The 19,968-nt window shown below is 43.5% G+C and overlaps 1 protein-coding gene across 2 annotated transcripts; it reads right to left on the bottom strand.

The window, feature by feature from the left end:
- Window positions 1–13,563: 13,563 nt before the first annotated feature.
- LOC121802715 (putative leucine-rich repeat receptor-like serine/threonine-protein kinase At2g24130) lies at window positions 13,564–17,091 on the bottom strand. 2 transcript variants are annotated; one of them, XM_042202399.1, is made up of 2 exons: window positions 14,137–17,091; window positions 13,564–14,044 (listed from the first exon to the last, which is right to left on the bottom strand). In XM_042202399.1, the coding sequence occupies exons 1-2, from the start codon at window positions 16,670–16,672 to the stop codon at window positions 13,632–13,634; spliced, it is 2,949 nt and encodes a 982-aa protein (XP_042058333.1). In that variant the 5' UTR covers window positions 16,673–17,091; the 3' UTR covers window positions 13,564–13,631. The 2 variants fall into 2 exon arrangements, with proteins under 2 accessions (XP_042058333.1, XP_042058334.1); XM_042202400.1 differs by having other exon boundaries at window positions 13,833–13,998.
- Window positions 17,092–19,968: the final 2,877 nt, after the last annotated feature.

Genomic DNA, 19,968 nt, shown 5'->3' with positions numbered 1-19,968 from the left:
ACTTCAAGTGTGTCCTAATCATAAGATGGGAGAGCGGGAGGTATATTCAACCTTCTATGGTAGACTGACGGTGGACAGCAAAAATGATCTCAACCCAGCTGCCCAAGGGAATTTCTCAAAAACCCCATTCAGCCAAGCGAAGAGCATCCTGGAGAGATTAATCGAAGCAAAGAGATCGTATGAAACCTCCCGCGGCCAGTACAGACGAGGAGCGGTGCACGCAGCAGAGGCACGGTGCGACGAGAAGCTGGAGGCTCGATTTGAGCATATGGAGAAGAAGCTGCTAGAAGCAGTAGAGAAGTACAGAGCGCCTCCACCGCCCGCTCCCAAGGAGAAGACGTATGTGCCACCACCACCGGAGGAGCACCATTATTATTACTGAGAGTTTCCTCCTAAAGCGGAACCGCAGACTCAAGTGAACGCTGTCGGCCATTGGAACCCAAATGGCAACTGGATCCAGGGAAAGCAGAGGGATGCGCCATGGAGAGATCATCCAAATATCAGGTAGAGTGATCAAAGCCCAAGCCAACCGCCTCAACCATCTACAAAACAGATACAACCCTCCGAAGGGCATCCCAATTGGCCAGCACGAAATCAAGAAAGACCAAACAATGGAGGAAATAGAATGCAGGGTGGTCAAGGGAACTGGTCAGGCGGACCTCAAGGAAATTGGTCAAGCGGCCCCCAGGGTAACTGGTCCAGTGGAGGACAGCCCAATTGGTCAGGCAGACACCAAGCAACTCCGGAAGGCAACCGAACCATCAAGTGGTGAGCTATGTCCCGCCACATCAAAGGGAAATCAACAGCACCCAGGGAACCAACAATATCATCAGCCCCAGTATCAATCAGAGCACTATGGGCCGTCAAACTACCCTCAGCCTAGCTAAGGTGGAGGACCTTCGAATCAAAGATATAACAGACACCCCAACGAAGGTCCAGGGGAGGTAATGGCTCCACACCACCCTAACGATGCGATGCGCGAGATCGAGGAAGCACAGAAGGAACAAAGGGCTGCTCTGGATATGCTTACAAAACAACTTTCTCAAGTTGCGATGTCGCTGGGAGAACTGAGAGGGAACAAAGGGAAGATCCCTGCCACGGTGCAGCCAACTGGGCGAGAGAACATCAGTGAAATCTCTCTAAGTTCAGGGAAGGTATATACAGGCCCACCTGCGAGTTCTCCAGTGTCTACATCTGGACCGAGCTACCAAGAAGAAGGAGAGTCCAGTACCCTCGATCAAGCCAGAGGAGGAGACAAAGGGAAAGCGAAAATGGGTGGCGAGACCTCAGGAGAAGGCCAAGGCGAAGAAGTGGAGAAGGTCAAGCCCTACCCCTACCGCGGAATGGTGACCAGAAAGAGAGACGCCACGATTGATGTGGTCAGTCTATTCAAGGACGTGGAAGTCAAGCTGCCACTCCTGACGGCATTGGAGATGCCCCTAATCCACAAGTTTATCAAGGACTACCTGGCGGGCAAGGTCAATGAAGAAGGAAGGATTATTATAGAGGAGAATGTCTCTGCAGTAATCCAACGGAGCGACCTCCCAACAAAGAAGACTGACCCAGGGATGTTCACGCTCCCGATTTTGATCGGAGATATTCAAGTGGAGCACCCAATGTGCGATTTAGGGGCGTCTATCAATGTTTTTTCCTTATTCTATCTACAAGAAGCTGAAAGAGGCTAAGCTTGTCGATACCGACATCATGATACAGCTAGCCGACAGATCTTGCATTCACCTAGAAGGGATTCTCGAAAACATAATAGTGAAGGTGAACAATTTCCTATACTCGGCCGGCTTCTTCATGATAAAAATGTCAGAGCCAGCGGCGAAGGAGTCTAGTGGAGTCTTGTTGGAAAGACTGTTCCTGTCCACGACCAGCACTATAATCGACGTCCCTAATAGGACGATCAGTCTGGATTTCAACGGAGAGAAATTTACATTCAACATTGACGAAGCAATGAAGAGGCCGATAGACAGTTAGAACGTGTACTCGGTGGACATAACAGAGCCGCTGGTGCAGGGGTATCTGGAGGAGGAGTTCCTACAGAGGCAGTTCACAAACTCTGCCACGGACGAAGAAGTTGAGAAGGAGATCGCAGACTGGTACGAGGCCATGAAAGTGGGCGAGATGGATGATCAAGCCATAGAGAAGGCAGTGATGGATTTCTGCAAGCGACCGCAGCCAGCTGGGTCAAGCGGGATCGCTCAAGTGTCGAGCCTCGAGAAGCTTCCGGATCAAGGCACCCAACTGAGAAGAGAAGCAGAAGAGAACCCTCTGCCTACTACAGTACCCACACCCGTGAAGGAATTGAAGCCTCTTCCTGCGCATTTGAAGTACTTCTATCTGGGGGAAAACGAATCCTTGCCAGTAATCATCAACAATCAGTAGACCCAGGGGCAGAAAAATCAATTGCGGGAGGTGCTGAGGCGTAATCAGAAGGCCATCGGGTGGAAGTTGACAGATTTGGTGGGTATTAGCCCAGACTTATGCATGCACCACATTCGGTTGGAAAAAGGAGCAAAACCTCACCGTGACCAGCAACGCAAGCTCAACCCCAATACGAGGGAAGAAGTACTCAAGGAGATAGTCAAGCTGGTCTCGATAGGAATCATCTACTCCATCCCGGATAGCAACTAAGTTCGTCCAGTTCATATGGTACCGAAGAAAGGTGGAATCTAGGTGGTGAAAAACGAGAAGAACGAGTTGATTCCCACAAGGACCGTCACGGGATGAAGGATGTGCATTGATTATAGGAAGCTGAATGCGGCTATAAAGAAGGATCATTTCCCGCTGCCATTCATTGACCAAATGCCTGAGAAATTGGCCGGGAAACAATACTTTAGTTTCCTCGATGGTTATAGTGGCTATTTCCAGATTGTGGTGAATCCAGAGGCCAGGAGTATACCACCTTTACATGCCCCTTCGACACCTACGCCTACAGAAGGATGCCATTTGGCCTCTGCAATGCTCCAGGTACCTTCCAAAGATGCATGATGAGCATTTTCTCTGATTTATTAGAAGACTGTATTGAGATCTTCATGGACGATTTCACCGTCTATGGGGACACATTTGAGCAAGGACTACATAGCCTAAACAGAGTTCTGGAGAGGTGCTGGCAGAAGGACTTGGTCTTAAACTTCGAGAAGTGCCATTTCATGGTCACTGAAGGCATTATCCTAGGCCATGTTGTGTCAACCAGAGGAATAGAAGTGAATCAAGCCAAAGTGGAAGTTATAGCAAAGCTCCCGTATCCAACAAATCAAAAGGAGATCAGGGCTTTCTTGGGACATGCGGGCTTTTACAGACGATTTATCAAGGATTTTACGAAGATAGTCCAACCCTTGATGAGGCTACTCCAGAATGATGTGGAGTTCGAATTTTCCAATGCCTGCAAGGCCGTTTTCCAGCTTTTGAAGGATAGACTGATCAGTGCTCCGATCATCTGCGCCGCAGACTGGAGTCACCCTTTCGAGGTGATGTGCGACGCAAGCGACTATGCAGTAGGGCGGTCTTGGGTCTAAAGATCGATGGGAAAAGCTATGTTATCTTCTACGCTTCAAAGACTCTCAATCAAGAGCAGAAGAATTACGATACGACATAGAAGGAGATGCTGTTAGTAGTCTATGCATTCGAGAAATTCAGACCCTACCTGCTGGGCTCGAAAGTGATTGTCTACACCGATCACGCGGCGATCTAATATCTTCTGGCGAAGAAAGAGTCGAAGCCTCGCTTGATCAGGTAGGTACTCCTGCTGCAAGAGTTTGACTGGGAGGCAGTCGACAAGAAGGGCAGTGAGAATAGAGTGGCTGATCACCGGAGCCGCATCATGCAAGAGGATAATGTGGAAGCCATCTCTGACGCATTCCCTGAAGAGCATTTGTACCTGATCAAGTCGAAGTCCAGCCTTCAGTCAATCAACCACGCTGAGAAGGTAAATCAAGCTGACCAAAGGAAAGAGATCCACGGGCAGAGGGAGCCATGGTTTGCTCACATGGCCAATTATTTGGTGACGGACGAACTACCCAGAAATGATGAGGTCACAAGAGCGCAAAAGTAGAAATTCAAGAGCGACTCCCGCTACTTCTATTGGGACGATCCTTATCTGTGGAAGATGGGAGCTGATCAAGTCATCCGCCGCTGCATACCTGAGTGGGAACAAGAGGACATATTGGTCCACTGCCACACACTAGCATGTGGCGGTCATTTTGGTCCGAAGAAGACAGCGAGGAAAGTACTTGATAGTGGGTTTTACTTGCCCTCCATCCATAAGGACGCATATGAGTTCTGCAGGATGTGCCCCCGATGCCAATTGACGGGAGGAATCTCAGTAAAGGATGAAATGCCGCAAGTCCCAGTAATAGTGTGCGAGATTTTCGACGTCTGGGGGATGTATTTCATGGGACCGTTCCCATCGTCTGAAGGAAACTTGTATATTCTGGTAGCGGTGGACTATGTGTCTAAGTGGATTGAAGCGAAGGCAATAAAGACTTGTGAGTCCAAGGAGGTGGCCAAGTTCTTAAGGTTTAATATCTTTACCCGGTATGGAGTACCGCGGGCCGTAATCTCCGATCAAGGCACTTACTTCGTCAACCGAACCATAGAAGCCTTGATGAAGAAATATGGAGTCCACCACCGACTGTCCACACCCTACCACCCCAGACGAATGGCCAAGCTGAAGTGTCCAACCGAGAGATCAAGGCAATCTTGGAGAAAACAGTAAACCCAACGCGAAAGGACAGGAGTCGCCGACTAGAGGACGCGCTCTGGGCATACCGAACTGCCTTCAAAACGCCGATCGGGATGTCCCCTTACCGTCTGGTATTCGGGAAGATGTGCCATTTACCTGTGGGAATAGAGCATCAAGACTTCTGGGCTATCAAAGAGATGAATCTGAACGCTGAGGCCTGCGCTGAGGAGAGGAAGTTGCAGCTGCAGGAGCTTGAAGAGCTCCGCCTCAACGCGTATTACTCTGCCATGTGGTATAAAGAAAGAACGAAGATGTGGCATGACAAAAACCTCAGAAAGAAGGAGCCCAAGACAGGACAAAAGGTGCTACTATTCCAGTAGAGACTGAAACTGATGCCAGGCAAGCTGAGGTCAAGGTGGACAGGCCACTATACCATCTTCGCCATACGAGCAAATGGAGCAATCGAACTCCAAGGAAGCGACCCTGACTCGTCTTCCTTATTGGTGAATGGCCATAGAGTGAAGCCCTACAGGGATGGAACCGAGGTGTGCGTGGTGGAAGAAATTCCACTATTCATGCCTAAATCTCTTCAGTGATAGCAGGTAGAAGGAGTAACTGGGTACTCTTGGGTAGTCTGCTTGATCGAGCAACTGATGATTTCTAAACTATCAAACTGATCAAGTGACATCCTAAGGGCACTCAGTCAACTCCTTGGTAGCTTAGTGTAAATACTTTTTTTTCTGATTATTAATTTTAAACAAAAAAAAATATAGAAATCTAAAAACAAGGTTAAACTGATCTAGTGGTTATTATTTGAGTATTCATCTGGAATTACTTGCCCGCTTGATCAGTTGGATTCTAGACTTAATTGATGGTCTAATGTTGTTGGCTTGATCAAGGCAGGGAACTGAAAAGCCATACTCAAATGTTGAAAAGTCGCATTTAAAGATGAAGCGTCGAGGGAGGCGTGCTCAAGCGTTGAAATGTCGCATTTGAAGCGTACTTGAAGCGTCGCGGGGACGCCAACAGTCACTTTTTTCAAATTAAAGGAAGTTTTCTGAAACGTCCTTCATTTTTCCTAACCGCTAATAGTACTCCTTTGTTTTCTCTCTCGATATTTCTCTAAAATTTGCAGGAACCCTAGCCAAATCGCCACCATTTTCACACAAAAATCCCACAAATACCAATAAAATGAAGAAGACCGGAGCAAGTGAGAAAGCTACATCCTCAAGGGACGTCGCACCCGGTACTAGAAGTAGTGGGCGGCAAACTTCTGTTTCATCCTCGGCGGCGCCGCTTGCAAACCCTAGCGCCGCCGCTCCATCTCCCACACTCCCCACAGTATATCCAAGGTTATCGGATCAACTAGAGAGGCTCCTCGACAGTTTACCCATAGGGACGGACGCCTAACTAGAAATCCAGCTCTGATTTCTGAACCACAAATTCCACCATCCTCTCCACCCAAAACACAAAGCCCGCCTCCTCCTTCCAAATCCCTAAATCCCGTATCCGACCCAATGGAGCTTTTGGACCTCTATAGTGAAGCGACGGTAGTGGTGGATGACCCGAACTATGTGGAGGAAAGGAGGCTATTGAGCAACCTGTCAGGCTGGAGGAGCCGGAAATCGAGCGGACAGTCGAGGATGCCGGTAGAGCTAATCCCAGACAGGAAGAAGGTGCCCGTGCTGGAGATATCCCGTCACTCCTGAGTGGCGGAGGATCCAACTCCGCCCACTTCCAGGAGCTACAACCGATTGAGGTGGTGGAGATTGAGGACGACATGGAGGTCCGACAGCCCCTCCCCAGTGATGTACTACTTCAGAGCAGGGGGTCGACTGGAACCTCCTGCGGACGATAGATGATGAGCCATACTCCGAGAGGGAGGAGGAGCAGCTACTTCGATGGCCACGCCGTATGAGGCGCCTGATTGATGAGAAAGAGGCTATAGAGGACAGCCATGCCAGGACGGAGAAGAAGAGAAAGGGGAAAGAGCTAGCTCAGCCTCCCCTGAAGAGAACACGCCCTGCCCACCAGGGGATAGTCATTAGGGACCCCGACCAACCAGCTGCCCCTCTGCCGCGTGACGATGATGAAGGAAGCGAGACCGGGGAACGTGAGCTACGCTGGACCCAGACATCCAGAGGAAGCATGGGGAGGCCTGAGCCCGCCCCTACTGTTGACTACTCCAAAAAGTCTGTGGTTCTGACCGCAGACCTCATCAAGCGGATGTTAGAGTTTGATAATCCAAAATGGCAGGAGGAGGTCAACCAGAGGGTGACTAAGCAAAAGAGGCTGAAATCAGGGAAGAAGCTCCACCAACCTGCCCTAGAGAAGATACAGGTTGAGGAGAAGTTTACAGAGTACATAACGGGGATTGGCTTTGAATGGCTTTTGGAGATTGATGAGACCCCTGTTCCAGAGGTCTTGGCCAAGGAGTTTTGCACCTCCTTTCGGTTTAGTGGGGAGGTCGACCTTGACGCCAGGAGCGTCAGGTTCAGAGTGTTTGGCTGCCAGCAGCACATGAGCTTAAATGAGTTTTCCATCCGAATGGGGCTCTATACAAACAGCCAGGTGGCACATGGAGAGTGGTTCGGGCGAGATATAGGCCTCCCGAACAAAAAGGCTGACTTCGATCAACAAGCTGTCTGGAAAGCCTTCAGCCACGAAAAAGCTCCAGCATTCAAGGCCTCTGAGTCCAGGGGTAATCATATTGCGGACCCTGCTCTCCGCCTAACCCAAGTATACCTCGGCTGCAACCTCCTGGGTCAAGCCAACACCACAGCCATGATCACTCTGGCTGAGCTCTATTTCATGTGGTGCATGAAGGAACAGAGGAAAGTCCACCTGGGCTTCTAGCTGGCTTATTCTATCAATCAAATCGCTACCCGACCGACTCGCCACTTGAACATCTGTCACCTCCTGGGAGCTTACTTGAAGAGGAACTGGATTCTGGAGAATCAGGAGAGTGTTAGACGCCCCCTCCATTGCCCTCGCCCTGAACCGTTTGACCTTGATTACTTTTTCATAATACAGGTACTAGAGAAGGCGCGACAGGGAGGATTTCACTTCTACACAACTGGCCAAAGGGAACAATCAAGGGGCCAACTGGAAGGAAGTCAGAGGCAAGCTGATCGCCCAGCCAGCCCGAGCAAACACCAAGGGGCCCGGCTGGCAATAATGCCCACGCCGAGGGTAGAGCAGACTGAGGAGGCTGCCCAAAGGGATGACGGATGGAAGCTGCGCATGGAACAAATGATGGCGCAACTGGTGGAGAATTCTCAAGCACATCTGGTGCAAATGAACATGATTGGGGTTGTGATGGAGAGGCTGCTGGAGGCAGTTCGTGATCCAACAAGTTCCCTAGCATGCCAATCGAGCACAAGGCACCCACCACCTCCCTCTTCACGCTCACCTCAAGGAAGGGATGTCACTGACCCCACAAGGCGTACCTCTGCTCCGACTAAGCCCACCTCTACCCACCCTGCTCAGCCATCCAGGAGACGCTAGTATACCATCTTTACCCAACTCAATTCAATTCCAAACAATTTCTGTTATTTTTGTTTTGGTCTGTAAATTCTATGTTTTCATCCGTTTCACCCTTAGCCCAGTACATGGTCTAAGTGTGAGAAGTTTATGGATTTATTGTTCTTGACTTTGTGTTTCTGGGTTATTCTTGTATTTCCTTGTTTCGACATGTTTTTTGATTTTGGCACTATCTCCCACTTAGCCCAGTGTCTGGTCTAAGTGTGAGAAGTTTCCTTGGTTTTTGTTATGCATGTGTCGTTGCCTAACCCTTTTTCCACTGCATCAAGATGCTCGAGGGCGAGCCAATATGCAGTGGGAGGGGGAGGATTAGTCCATTTGAAATCACACATGTCGGGTTTAAAAAAGAGAAAAAATAATAAACAACAGATAGAACTAATTAGGACAGTATACATGGAATTGGGTAAATAAAAGATATGAATGCTTGAGAAAGAGTTATAAAAAGGAGTCAGTATGTTTACATGTGGAAACTTGATTGCTTAACTTGATCAGTTTGAATGACGCAAGTATGATGGAAATGCTCAATTTAAAACCTTCTGTGAAGACTCTCTTTAAATGTGAGTTATAAGCCAAAGTAGAACACTTTCTACTATTTTTACAAAAAAAAATACGAGATGCTGCTATTTGATATTTAGATGAAAATTGCACAAGTAGTAAGGACTAAAGGCATTAGGAGTTACCCATTTGAGCCTTTTTCTTTCGTTTCACATACCCGCCTCATCAAACAAGGCACCCTTAGTAAACCAAATTGAGCCGTATACACTTTTACCCGTCTTTTGAAACCTTAAACCCAAATTTTTACATTTCATAAACACATGAGGAAAATAGGTTGAGAGATGAATTATTTCAACAAAGAAAAGGGGATAGCAATAGAAGGGCCGAAATAAATGGGTAGCCAGGTTGATCAAGTCAATTAGTCGGGTTGATCAAAAATAAAAAGTTAGGTTGATCAGTTCAATTCAAAAAAAATGCTGAGAAAAAGTTGAAAATGGGCAGGAAAAAGTTGTAACCTGACCTAGTAAGTCAATAGTTAAGAATAAGCCAGAAAGTTAGAAGCAAGGTCGTAGCATGAAGGGAGTTGTCAAGTGGCAAGAAGGAAACCCCGCTTGATCCAGTAAAATTTTTTAACTTAGAACCCCTAGGGCCCTACCCTAACACATTACTCCCCTAAGCCCCATTACTACCGAAACAAAGACCATAAGGAACTATCTTGTGCAGTCCTATTCGAGGTGTTAAATATGTAGCAATTACTGAGTGAACAGTCCTAACATCTCTGGTGAGAAATGAGTGACTGAGTGAATCCAACAGTTGGTTTAAATTGAGCTATCTTGACGAACTGACACCTTGATCAAGTGAACGCAAAAGGGAGGAAACATAAGCTGCTGGCAAATGGATTGACCTCGACCTCGGTTATGATTGTTGGAAGTTTATTCGGTTTTATGCATCTATGTGAATATGTGTCTTTGTTTTGAATCTTGTGTTTTTCTTCGTCTTTTTTCACTTTCTTGAAACGAGTAAACCATGCCAAATTTGCCTTATTCTCTTTTTCTTATCTTTTTCTTTATACTTGAGGAAAAGTATGTTTTATGTGTGAGTAGTTTGATAAGGCCTATTTCATGCATCGGTTTAGGGGTAAAATGTAGGCTACTTGATCAGTTTATCGCGCAAAGCGAGTGTTAATTGTGCAGGAATGCCGCTTGACCAAGGGCAGCAAGGCCAAGCTGATCAAGCTGGCGTAGAAGGCGAAAAAGGCCAAAACCATGTTGGTTGATCAAGGTGGTGATCAAGCAGTTAGCCGGGGGACCACAACATTCCAGAAGGAGGAAACGTATGGCCGATGCGCTGGAAAGCAATCCTCAATCAGTTATCAAGGACTACAGCTGTGAAACAGAAAAGGGAACACGTATCGATGGATAAGAAGCGCAAGGACGAAGGCGAATCCTCACTCGGTTATTGAAAGATTGTTGCATTCTAGAAGGAGGACACGTATCAGCAGATAAGGCGCGCAATCCCAGCAAGGACGAATATTCGCTGCCAAAGTTGTTATCATAGCTGGAGGTTGTTGTGAAGAGCCTATAAATGGAGGACGCAGCGCCATAGTGTAGCTTTTTCTCCCTTTTTTAGTTTTAGTTTCCGCTTTTTCCTAGTTCCAAGTTCGAAAATAGCCTAGGTTAGAGAGTAGAAATGATCAGTTAGAAAGAGAGCGACCGAGGGGAGCGACAGAGAAACCCAGATCTGTTCGGCGTCGTCTCAAGTTTCCGACCGAGGATCTCTCGGCTTTATTCGATTTCTCATACTCTAGATCTAGTTGCTTAGTTTAATTTCATTTTGTTGTGTAGTCAAAGAAACGTTCTTGTTTTGTATTCCGCTTCTTCACGATTCTGTTTTGAGTTAAAAATCAAAGTTATTTGTTTTCGAAATTTTCGTCTACTGTTCTAGTTTAATCTTTATCTTTAAAAAATCCGTGTTGAACGTTCATTATGTTGAATGAAAAAGTGTTTCGTAGATTCGTAGCATGTTTAGGTAGTTTAATCTTTTATTTCAGTTTGTCGCTTACTTGATTGGTTCGCTATTTTCCAGCATGATGAGTCACTTGATCCAGTAGTTAGTTTATATTCCGCCTAGTTTAATCCAGTAGTTTAAAACTCTCAACTTAAAGCGTGGCAGCAGCCGAACCCTGTTCACTAAACACACACTTAACGCACCAGTTTCTCTGTGGGATCGACCCCGTACTTGCCGCTTACTGTTAGAAGTAGGATGCATGTTAGGGAGTTATAAATATTTTTGTGAAAGAGAGAAGCGCCTTGATCAAGTCGCAACGACATTTGCAAACTGATCCACTCGGTCGGTTATTTTTCCATATAACTTGATCACGCGTAATTTCTATGTTTCACCAGAGGGAGTAGTTTTTAAAGGTAGCAAGTGAAAGTTATATTTTAATGAGTGAACTGCGCCATTAGTCCCTAATCTTTAGGATTTTTACCATAGACCCCTAATAAAAAAATAAATCCCCAGATAACCTTAACGTTTTATATTGTCACAAATACGGTTTTTTCGGATTGAAACACCCTAAGGCCCTATAAGGGCATATTTGTCACTCCATTTATCCATTATATTGTTAACATGTGATTTCTGCTACAATTCTATCAGCAACTTCTTATATGGTTTCCTAATAAATTTTGTTACTTTATACTCCCTCCGTCCCGTGCTACTCGCACGTTTGCTTTTCGGCTCGTCACAAAGTCCTTACACTATTTATAATTTAAGTTAGAATTAATGCATTTAATTAATATGTTAGTTTAAGTTAAGAGCTCTTTTATTAAGTGATGTCTCATTACACCTAAAATTCTTTTTTAATTACACAAAAAAATCAATCCCAAATTTACGGCCTAAAATGAAAAGTGCGAGTAGCATGGGACGGAGGGAGTACATGATTAAAGTTGTCATTGTTTACACTTTCTAATTTTTATAATATAAGGTTTATCATTATTTATATTATTTAATATGAAAATAATAAAATGAGACCCTTCCTTATAAAACTCATTTTCTAGTATATTTATGTGTTTCTATTTGCCCTAATTTTTCTTTATTTTTTACCTTGATTTACGAATCAATTTTATTTATTAAGAAATTATCGTAATTTTGTAATATTAATTTATAAATTTACAATCTCTTAATTTCAAATACTATTATTAATAAAAAAAATTCTCTATGGACTAAATAGCTATTATCACATGCTTGAATAGTTTCAAAATATTACTCATGTTTCAATTTTATCATGAATGACAAGAAATTATGCAAATTTATATTTAATGATCGAACCTATATGATGTTGAAATCTTCAGTTAAAGCTAATTTAAAATTCCTAATAAAATATCAATTATACTTAGAATAGTAAACATCAAAATATAAGATAATAGGAATGTAGACAACTAACAAGAAGTAAAATTTAACAACTGAAATTCACATGAAATGCAATAGAAAAAGAAGAATCTAAGTCTAACAACCATTTTACATGTAAATATCACTCAAACTTATCCATTTTATGTGCCACTTGATCTACTTTTATATTTTTAGTTTTTGTTATCAATTTGAAAGTTTTCGTGTTCATATTATTTCTAAAAATAATACTTCTCCTTATAGCTAATTTAGCAAGAGTGCCGCGTGACGATTTAGGAAGGAAACACCTTAATGAAAATAATGGCATGGGATGAAAAGCAAGTGGGACAAATTTTTCAAAAAAAAATTAACACGAGAAACAAAATTAAGTGGCCCCACTTTTTTAACATTATAAAGTTTTGTAACTCGGTCGAATATTATCACAAGTGTAATTAATACAATTTCTTTATTTTCGCAAAGTATAGATGCTAATGTTATCCTTCTATAAGGCTCTAAATATGATATAGTGAACAAAAATATGGATTTCTATTATTTTAGGTGTACTGGATACTATATGGAGTACAAATATTCAAATTTTGGTTGATAGAAAGAAAAAATAGGTCATTTTCAAAAAATTACTCCTTATCTCCTAGAAAGTTTGTCATATTTTCTATTTCCATTCATTTTCACAAATTTTATTAAATTTCACTTTTATTATGTTTGGTAGTGGATCTCATATTTAATTTTGTCAACTGAACCGGGCTAGCCCGGCTCAGGCCCGGCCCATCAGTGAAACGAATCAGGCCTGGGTTGGGCTCAATGGTTGAAGTGGGCTCCATTTGTTTTGTAAACTGGGCCGGGCTGGGAATATAATCATTCGTAATCATATTTTATAATAACTCAAAGAAGAATAATAAATTGAACTTAAAAATGCTAGCCGTTTGACATAATTATTCGTCTCCTGTTTGATTATTAGATAAGTGAAATGCAGGTCTGGCTGCTATCTGTTTGACGAAAGGTCTCTCCCATATCTCATTTTCATTCTTCCTCATTTCACCTGAGGAGATGATTACCAACATATTTATATACTGACATGGTGGTATTACTCGCTTATATATACATGAGGTAATCATTTACTCCCTTTGTTCCGCCTCAATAGAGCCGTTTCATTTTCTGCATTCGCTTTGAAAAAATAATAATAAATAGTTAAAGTGGAGATATAGAATAATGTAGAGATGTTCTTTATATTTCTGTCTTTTACTTTACTTTTTCTCCACTTTAACTATTTATTACTTATTTTTTCAAAAGAGTGCGGAAAATGAAACGCCTCTATTAACATGGAACAGACTATAACATCGAAACTGGCACTATATGCTTCATTTATGTGGAAACTAGGTCAGACTCCATGTGAAATTGATCTGGCTTGCTGAATGTAGTTCAGAAGAATAAAATTGTTAATTTTCGAGTTTGATCATAAGCAAGTGAGGCTGAAAAACTAACTACATCAACAATTTCTGCATTAGTCAAAGCTGTAGGTTGAAGATGATATGCCATGTGAGGATGCAAATGTTGCGGTGGTGTCTCCGTTGAGGTAGGTCTTGAGGCGATCCAGATCATCCGCGCAGTCGAGCATTGTAGGGCGCGTGGAGGGCGACTCCCGTGTGCAGAGCAATCCCAGCTCCATCAGCTCTATAATGGCCACTTCCCATATCCTCTTCACCTCATCTCTTTCCTCCCCCAATGCCCTCAACAACACTGTGTCTACCACGCGTTCACCTTCGCTCTGGAAGTGCCTCTTCACGTAGCTCTGCAGGCTTAGCCCTCCAACGAACATCTCATCCGTTGGCCTCTTCCTCGTCACCATCTCCAAAACAACAACTCCAAAGCTGTATACATCGCCCTTCGTTGAGGTACTCGATCCACATCCATACTCTTGGAGGTTTGATAATGGAATTATGAATTTATGATCATCAAGTTTGCTTTTTTTCATTTGTCACTCTGCTTAGAATAAGAGATGTACATACCTGGCGCGATGTATCCGATTGATCCGCTTAGCATATTGGCCGTTGAGTCGCCCATATTCTCTATAACTCCGGCCCCATTTCCTGATCCTATGGCCACCAGCCTCGCTATCCCAAAATCCGAGACTAGAGCAGTCATGTCGTCGTTGAGAAGGACGTTGCTAGGCTTGAGGTCGCAGTGGATGACCTTAACCGGGGAGTGATGGTGTAGATAAGCCATTCCTTGTGCAATGTCACTGCAAATATTGACTCTTTGAAGCAGGCTCAGATCAGAGGAGTCCGGTCTCAGGCCGTCTGCTGCTTGCATATACAGATGGCTATCCAAGCTTCCATTCACCATGTAGGGAAGCACGAGGGCCTTAAAGTCCGGGAGGCTGCACGCTGTGATGATCCGTATCAGGTTCCTGTGGCGGATCCTCTTCAACACTTGGCACTCTCGGGCGAAGCTCTTGGTTGAGTTCCCTGCCTGCAGTTGTAGGACCTTGACTGCTATCTGTGTGCCGTGGTCTGAGAGAATACCGCGATACACACGGCCATAGCTCCCAGAACCAACTAACCTCTGCTCGTTAAATCCATCAGTCGCGTCTAGCAGTTCCTTGTAGGTTATTCTCGGATAATTTTGTGTCAAGTCTAGTTCTTGTTTTCTCACGATAGTAGCTCTCGATCTCCGGTATCTCATCAAACAGCAGACTATTGTGCATATTCCTGATATAAATATGACAACGCAGAAGATGATCACGAAGATGTGGGAGTGGAAGTAGTGTCGTCCTCGTCTACAGACTGGAATGCCCGGGATTCGCCCACAGAGACGCTGGTTGCCTATGAAGGACATATACGTCATGGAATCAAATCTGCCTCCGGTGGGAATAGTTCCATCAAAGTTGTTGAATGCGAGATTCAACAAGGTCAGTGTAGTAATCTTGTTCAAGCTCGCGGGGATCTTGCCTGACAGCTTGTTTCTAGAGACATCAAAAGCCACGATGCTCTTGAGATCGCCTAGCGATTCCGGGAGATGCCCTTGTAGGGAATTGTTCGACAGATTTAGCACCTTCAGCTCGAAGCAGCTTGATATCATGTTAAAGATGTTGTTTCCACTGAAGTAGTTTGATGACAGGTCGATTTCTTCGACTGCTGAGAGCTTGCTAAGCTCCATTGTTCCCCTGAGTTGGTTGTGTGATAGATTCATAAACCTACGCATTTCATGGAATCCTGATAACTCTGGGGGTACTTCCCCTGTCAGTTGGTTGTAAGAGAGGTCGAGGGCTTGGAGGGCCGTGCAGCTCCCTAAGCTCAGAGGTATCTCCCCTGAGAGAAGGTTATTGTTCAGGAACAGAAAACATAGCCCTGCCAAATTTCCGAGTTCTTCAGGGATCCGTCCCGACAGATTGTTATGCGAAAGATCCACCAAACCGAGAGACGATAGGTTTTCGAATGGGGTTAAAATTGTGGTGAAGAAGTTGAAAGAGAGGGAAAGTTGTTCCAAATGTTTCAGCTTGCCTATTTCTTTAGAAACAGTGCCAGTGAAAAGGTTGGATGTCAAATTCAGTATTGTTAGGCTTTGCAAGTATCCTATTTGAGGAGGGATTGATCCAAATATATGATTTTCCTGCAGCTGCAGCTCCTCCAAATATTTGCTCAGTCCTCCGATGGAGTGTGGGAGCGTCCCACCAAGCCCGTTGCTCGCCAGCTGTAGCTCAGCTAGCTCGGTGCAGTTTGCCAGTGCGGTGAAAAATGGGTCAAGATCAGAGTTGTTGCTGTGACTAATCATGTAGTTGTTTGACAAATGAAGATACAACATCTTGTGTAGTTTTGCCAGCATCTCCGAGGGAAGCTCACCGGATAGATAGTTGCACTCGACATCCAGATTGTAGAGGCATGTTGCGTTCCCTAAGGAGCCGGGTATTTTGCCATGGAGCTGATTGTTGTATAAGTTTACAGCCAGGAGGTCAGGACAGCTTCCGATCTCACCTGGTATCGTCCCTGTTAGTTGATTGCTTGAGAAATCGACTACTTTCAGCTTCGTGCAGTTGGAGAAGAACGATGATGGGATTTCTCCACGTAAATTGTTGTGATCCAGAGTGATGAAGGTGAGTTGGGAGAGGGACGACAATGAGTGTGGGATAAGGCCGTGCAAATTGTTGCTTCCAAGTTCGAGTTCTTGAAGGTGTCGAAGGGATGAGAATTCTTGAGGAATGGTGCCAAAGAAATGGTTGTGGGAAAGAGACAGGTTCCGGAGTTGGGTTAGATTGGCAAGCACGGGCGACAGCAGCCCTGAGAGGGCGTTGTCGTTGAGGTTCAAATCCACCACCCGATGATGCAGCTTGCCACATTTCACACGCGTGAAGTTGCACACATCGTTCCTCTCGTTCCAGTTGGCAAGGCTCGAATAGGGGTCCGATGACAAACCGTTCTTGAATGCTAGAAGCGCAGCTTTATCAGTTTGGATAGAGTAACACACTTGTGGATGATGCCTCCGGCCGAATAGAGGGACGAAACAGTGCAGCAGGGAGAATGTGAGTGTGATGATCTTGTAGAACATGATGGAGGCAAGGTCTTTGGTGATGAATAGTTTCAAGAAGTAGGCATTGGCTTTTACATGAGTGAGGGTGGGAATGTGTACTAACTAGAGTTCAAATGCAGCATGATTTGGGGAGTGACTGTGTGAAAAAGTGGTGGTTTTATTGCAAATGGTGCGTGGATTTCCAATTGAGATGGATGTTGATTAGCAGTTGACTTGATCATCTTATACCTTTGGCTGATGTAACATTCAAGTGGGAAGGATAGGAATACATTTTGTGTAAAAGTGAGTGAGTGAGTGAGTGAGCTCCATCATACACATTGATTGCTACCCAATTTCTTATGTACTAACAAATTCTACACCATAATCGAGTGTCATTGAATTTAGTAACCATTTTTTTTGAGGAGTATGTGTGTAAAAATTTGACAATATTTTGTGCCCTATATTCAATCAAGTTGACAACTTGACAATTTCAAATTGCCTGCTAGAATAAAGTGGTAGTTCCAACTTATATATAAAATTTGGCCAATTGCGAGATTGTGGATGTTCCTAATTATTTTTCATTTTTTCCAATTTTCCACCCCACTTATATACTCCCTCCGTTCCATAAAAATAATGACAATTTCATTCTCTATCCGTCCCATAAAAACATCTCATTTTTCTTATGGAAAGTTCTCTCAAATTCATTATCCAAATACATCAATTTATTTACAACTTATACCACTAGGATCCACTATTAAACACTAATAATAATGTGAGTCTCACTATTTATCTACTAACACTATTTTAATTACACTTCTTATCATCTCTCTTACTTTACCAATTATGCATTATTTCTCGTGCCGTCCCAAATATAATATGATACATTGATAACATGTATAGGAAAAGAGGTGGCTAGACGTCACCATGGTTCGGGAACCGGCGGTTCACGGTTCGGAACTGCCGGTTCTGGTTCAAGAAAGGCGTGAACCTGAACCGGCCCGGCCAAGGTTCGGCGGTTCTGGTTCCTGAACCGTGAATCACCGGTTCACGTGAACCGGCGGAACCGGCGGTGCATATCCGGTTCCGGGCCGGTTCGTCCGGTTCGGCGGTTCATTTTATTTTTTTTTATATTGTAAATTTGTAATTCAAGTAAAATATGTAAATATATTTGCATAAATAAAATTAGAATAAAGCGATGTTCAAATGCAATTTTATTGATACAAATTACAACTTCAAAATTATAAATTACAACTTTAAAATTTCAAATTACAACTTTAAAATTACAAATTACAACTTAAAATTTACAAATTACAACTTTAAAATTACAAATTACAACTTAAAACTTACAAATTACAACTTAAAAACTATAAATTACAAAAGACTTAAAGTCTTGATTACAATTTACAAATTACATATTCGAAACAAAGGGGAGAAAAAAAATAAAGGAAAAGGACTCGAGCTCAACTTAAATTTAAAATTTAAGTTGAGATGCCTACGTATCCTCAATGCTCAATTGCATTTTGGAATCAAAGTCCACGTAGTTCTCTTACCTTGCTTACCTATCTGGCTTGATCGGAGGAATTGGCGCCTACTCTTCTTCGTCGGGGAAGTAGTCATGGTCGGGTTGTACTGCTTGATTGTCCCAATCCAGTTCTTGGTCTCTAATTTCGGCAGAGCACCAATCATCAAGTAACATGGTGGCTTCCATGTTTTGCCCGGTGAATCTACTTCTTCTGTCGTCCAAGACGTTGCCTCCAACACTAAAGGCGGACTCGACGGCGACAGTGGAAGTCGACACCGAAAAGATCTCCTTGGCCATTGATGCAAGGATGGGAAAATCTTTCTCGTGTGATCCCCACCAATCTAGGACGTCGATTTGTTGGGGAACGGGACCTCCTTCTTCCTCATTGAATGAAAAGTGTGAGTCAAAATATAAATCTAACTCACTTGTCGAATTTGCCATCCTTCATCCGCTGCTGAAGCCGTATAGGTCTGCCAATTGGGATTGGGCGTCGGGGTCATCAACTTGGAAGAAGCCAAAGTTATGTGTTTGATGGGGGTCTAGGTCTCACTTGGTGGGTAGTGTTGTACTTGGCTTCGTAATCGTGAAAGAGAGCCCGCAAGTCGAACTCAAAACTTCTTTGGAGGCTTGGGAGGTATGGGAGGTTTATTTGGAATGTTTGGGCTAGGTTTATGTAGTTGTCGTCGTCCTCGTCAGTTTGCAAAGCTCGGAGTGGTTCAAGATCAATAGAAGCCAAATTGTTGTAATAAAATTCTAAAATTTTGAAAGTACCAACTAGTTTCCACTTTGGATCCAAAACTTTGGCAAGCAAAAAAACCGTTGGGATCTCATTGAAATACTTGAGTCATTTTTCAACCATGTAATATAAAACACACATTAACTCAAGATTGTGTGTGGAATTTTTCATTGCAGTTTTAAAACCAAGTGATATGATCATGTAATATTCTAATACACGAACGGATGTGCAATAATACACACCCGATAACTCAACAGTGGCATTTCGAAAACCTTTGAATAATTTAAATAAGCTCATGCTTTGATCCCAACAAGAAGATGTTAGATATAAATCATCAACAGGGTAAGTTCTATAAAAATCAACCAAATATTCTATATGCTCTAATGTAGAATGCAACATATCATATGTAGAGTTCCATCTAGTAGACACGTCTAAAGTAAAAGTTGTGTACCTTATTTTCTTCGAGTGGCAATACTTCTTCCACGCCTTGCCAATTTGAGGCTTCCAGTGAATCAAGGATACAGCTGTAGTAATAGGTTGAATATGTCTTTGCCATAAAGACAAAACATCTTGTACACATAAGTTTAAAATATGACAAATACATCGTTGGTGAAAATACTTACCACTTATCACCGGGGAGCAAGCCGCAATTAAATCGGATATACTTGCGGTGTTAGCTGTTGCGTTATCAAAACCAACCAAAAATATCTTGTTGCATAACTCATACTCATTCAAAACTTGAATAATTAGAGATGCAATTGCTTGTGCGGTGTGTGGGGAAGGAAATTGTCTAAAACCAATTAAACGTTTATTTAAAGACCAACTATTGTCTATAAAATGATATGAAATTCCCATGTAAGAATTTCGTTGGAAAGAATCCATCCACACATCGGAGCAAATATTAACTTTGTGCCCCAAGGTGGATAGAAATTTTCCAACCTCTCTTTTTTTGTCAAAAAACTGACGGTTGTTAGATCTTTAAGCAGTAGAGGGGGGAATTCTTTTTGTGGCAACATTAAAAGCGGTTTGCATAGTAACTTCATATTTTTTGTCATTAAAAAAATTGAATGGAAAATG

Source organism: Salvia splendens, chromosome 5 (genome assembly GCF_004379255.2).
Source record: "Salvia splendens isolate huo1 chromosome 5, SspV2, whole genome shotgun sequence".
Taxonomy (NCBI): Eukaryota; Viridiplantae; Streptophyta; class Magnoliopsida; order Lamiales; family Lamiaceae; genus Salvia; species Salvia splendens.
Note: the sequence above shows the minus strand (reverse complement) of the source record. Positions and strands in the feature narration are given on the sequence as shown.

What these genes read in the sequence shown, in the direction of transcription:
- LOC121802715 (XM_042202399.1), bottom strand. Translation starts at nt 16,672, where the DNA reads ATGTTCTACAAGATCATCACACTCACATTCTCCCTGCTGCACTGTTTC. An exon ending in AATCGGATACATCGCGCCAG is followed by an intron (nt 14,045 to 14,136) that starts GTATGTACATCT and finishes CAAACCTCCAAG; the next exon opens with AGTATGGATGTGGATCGAGT.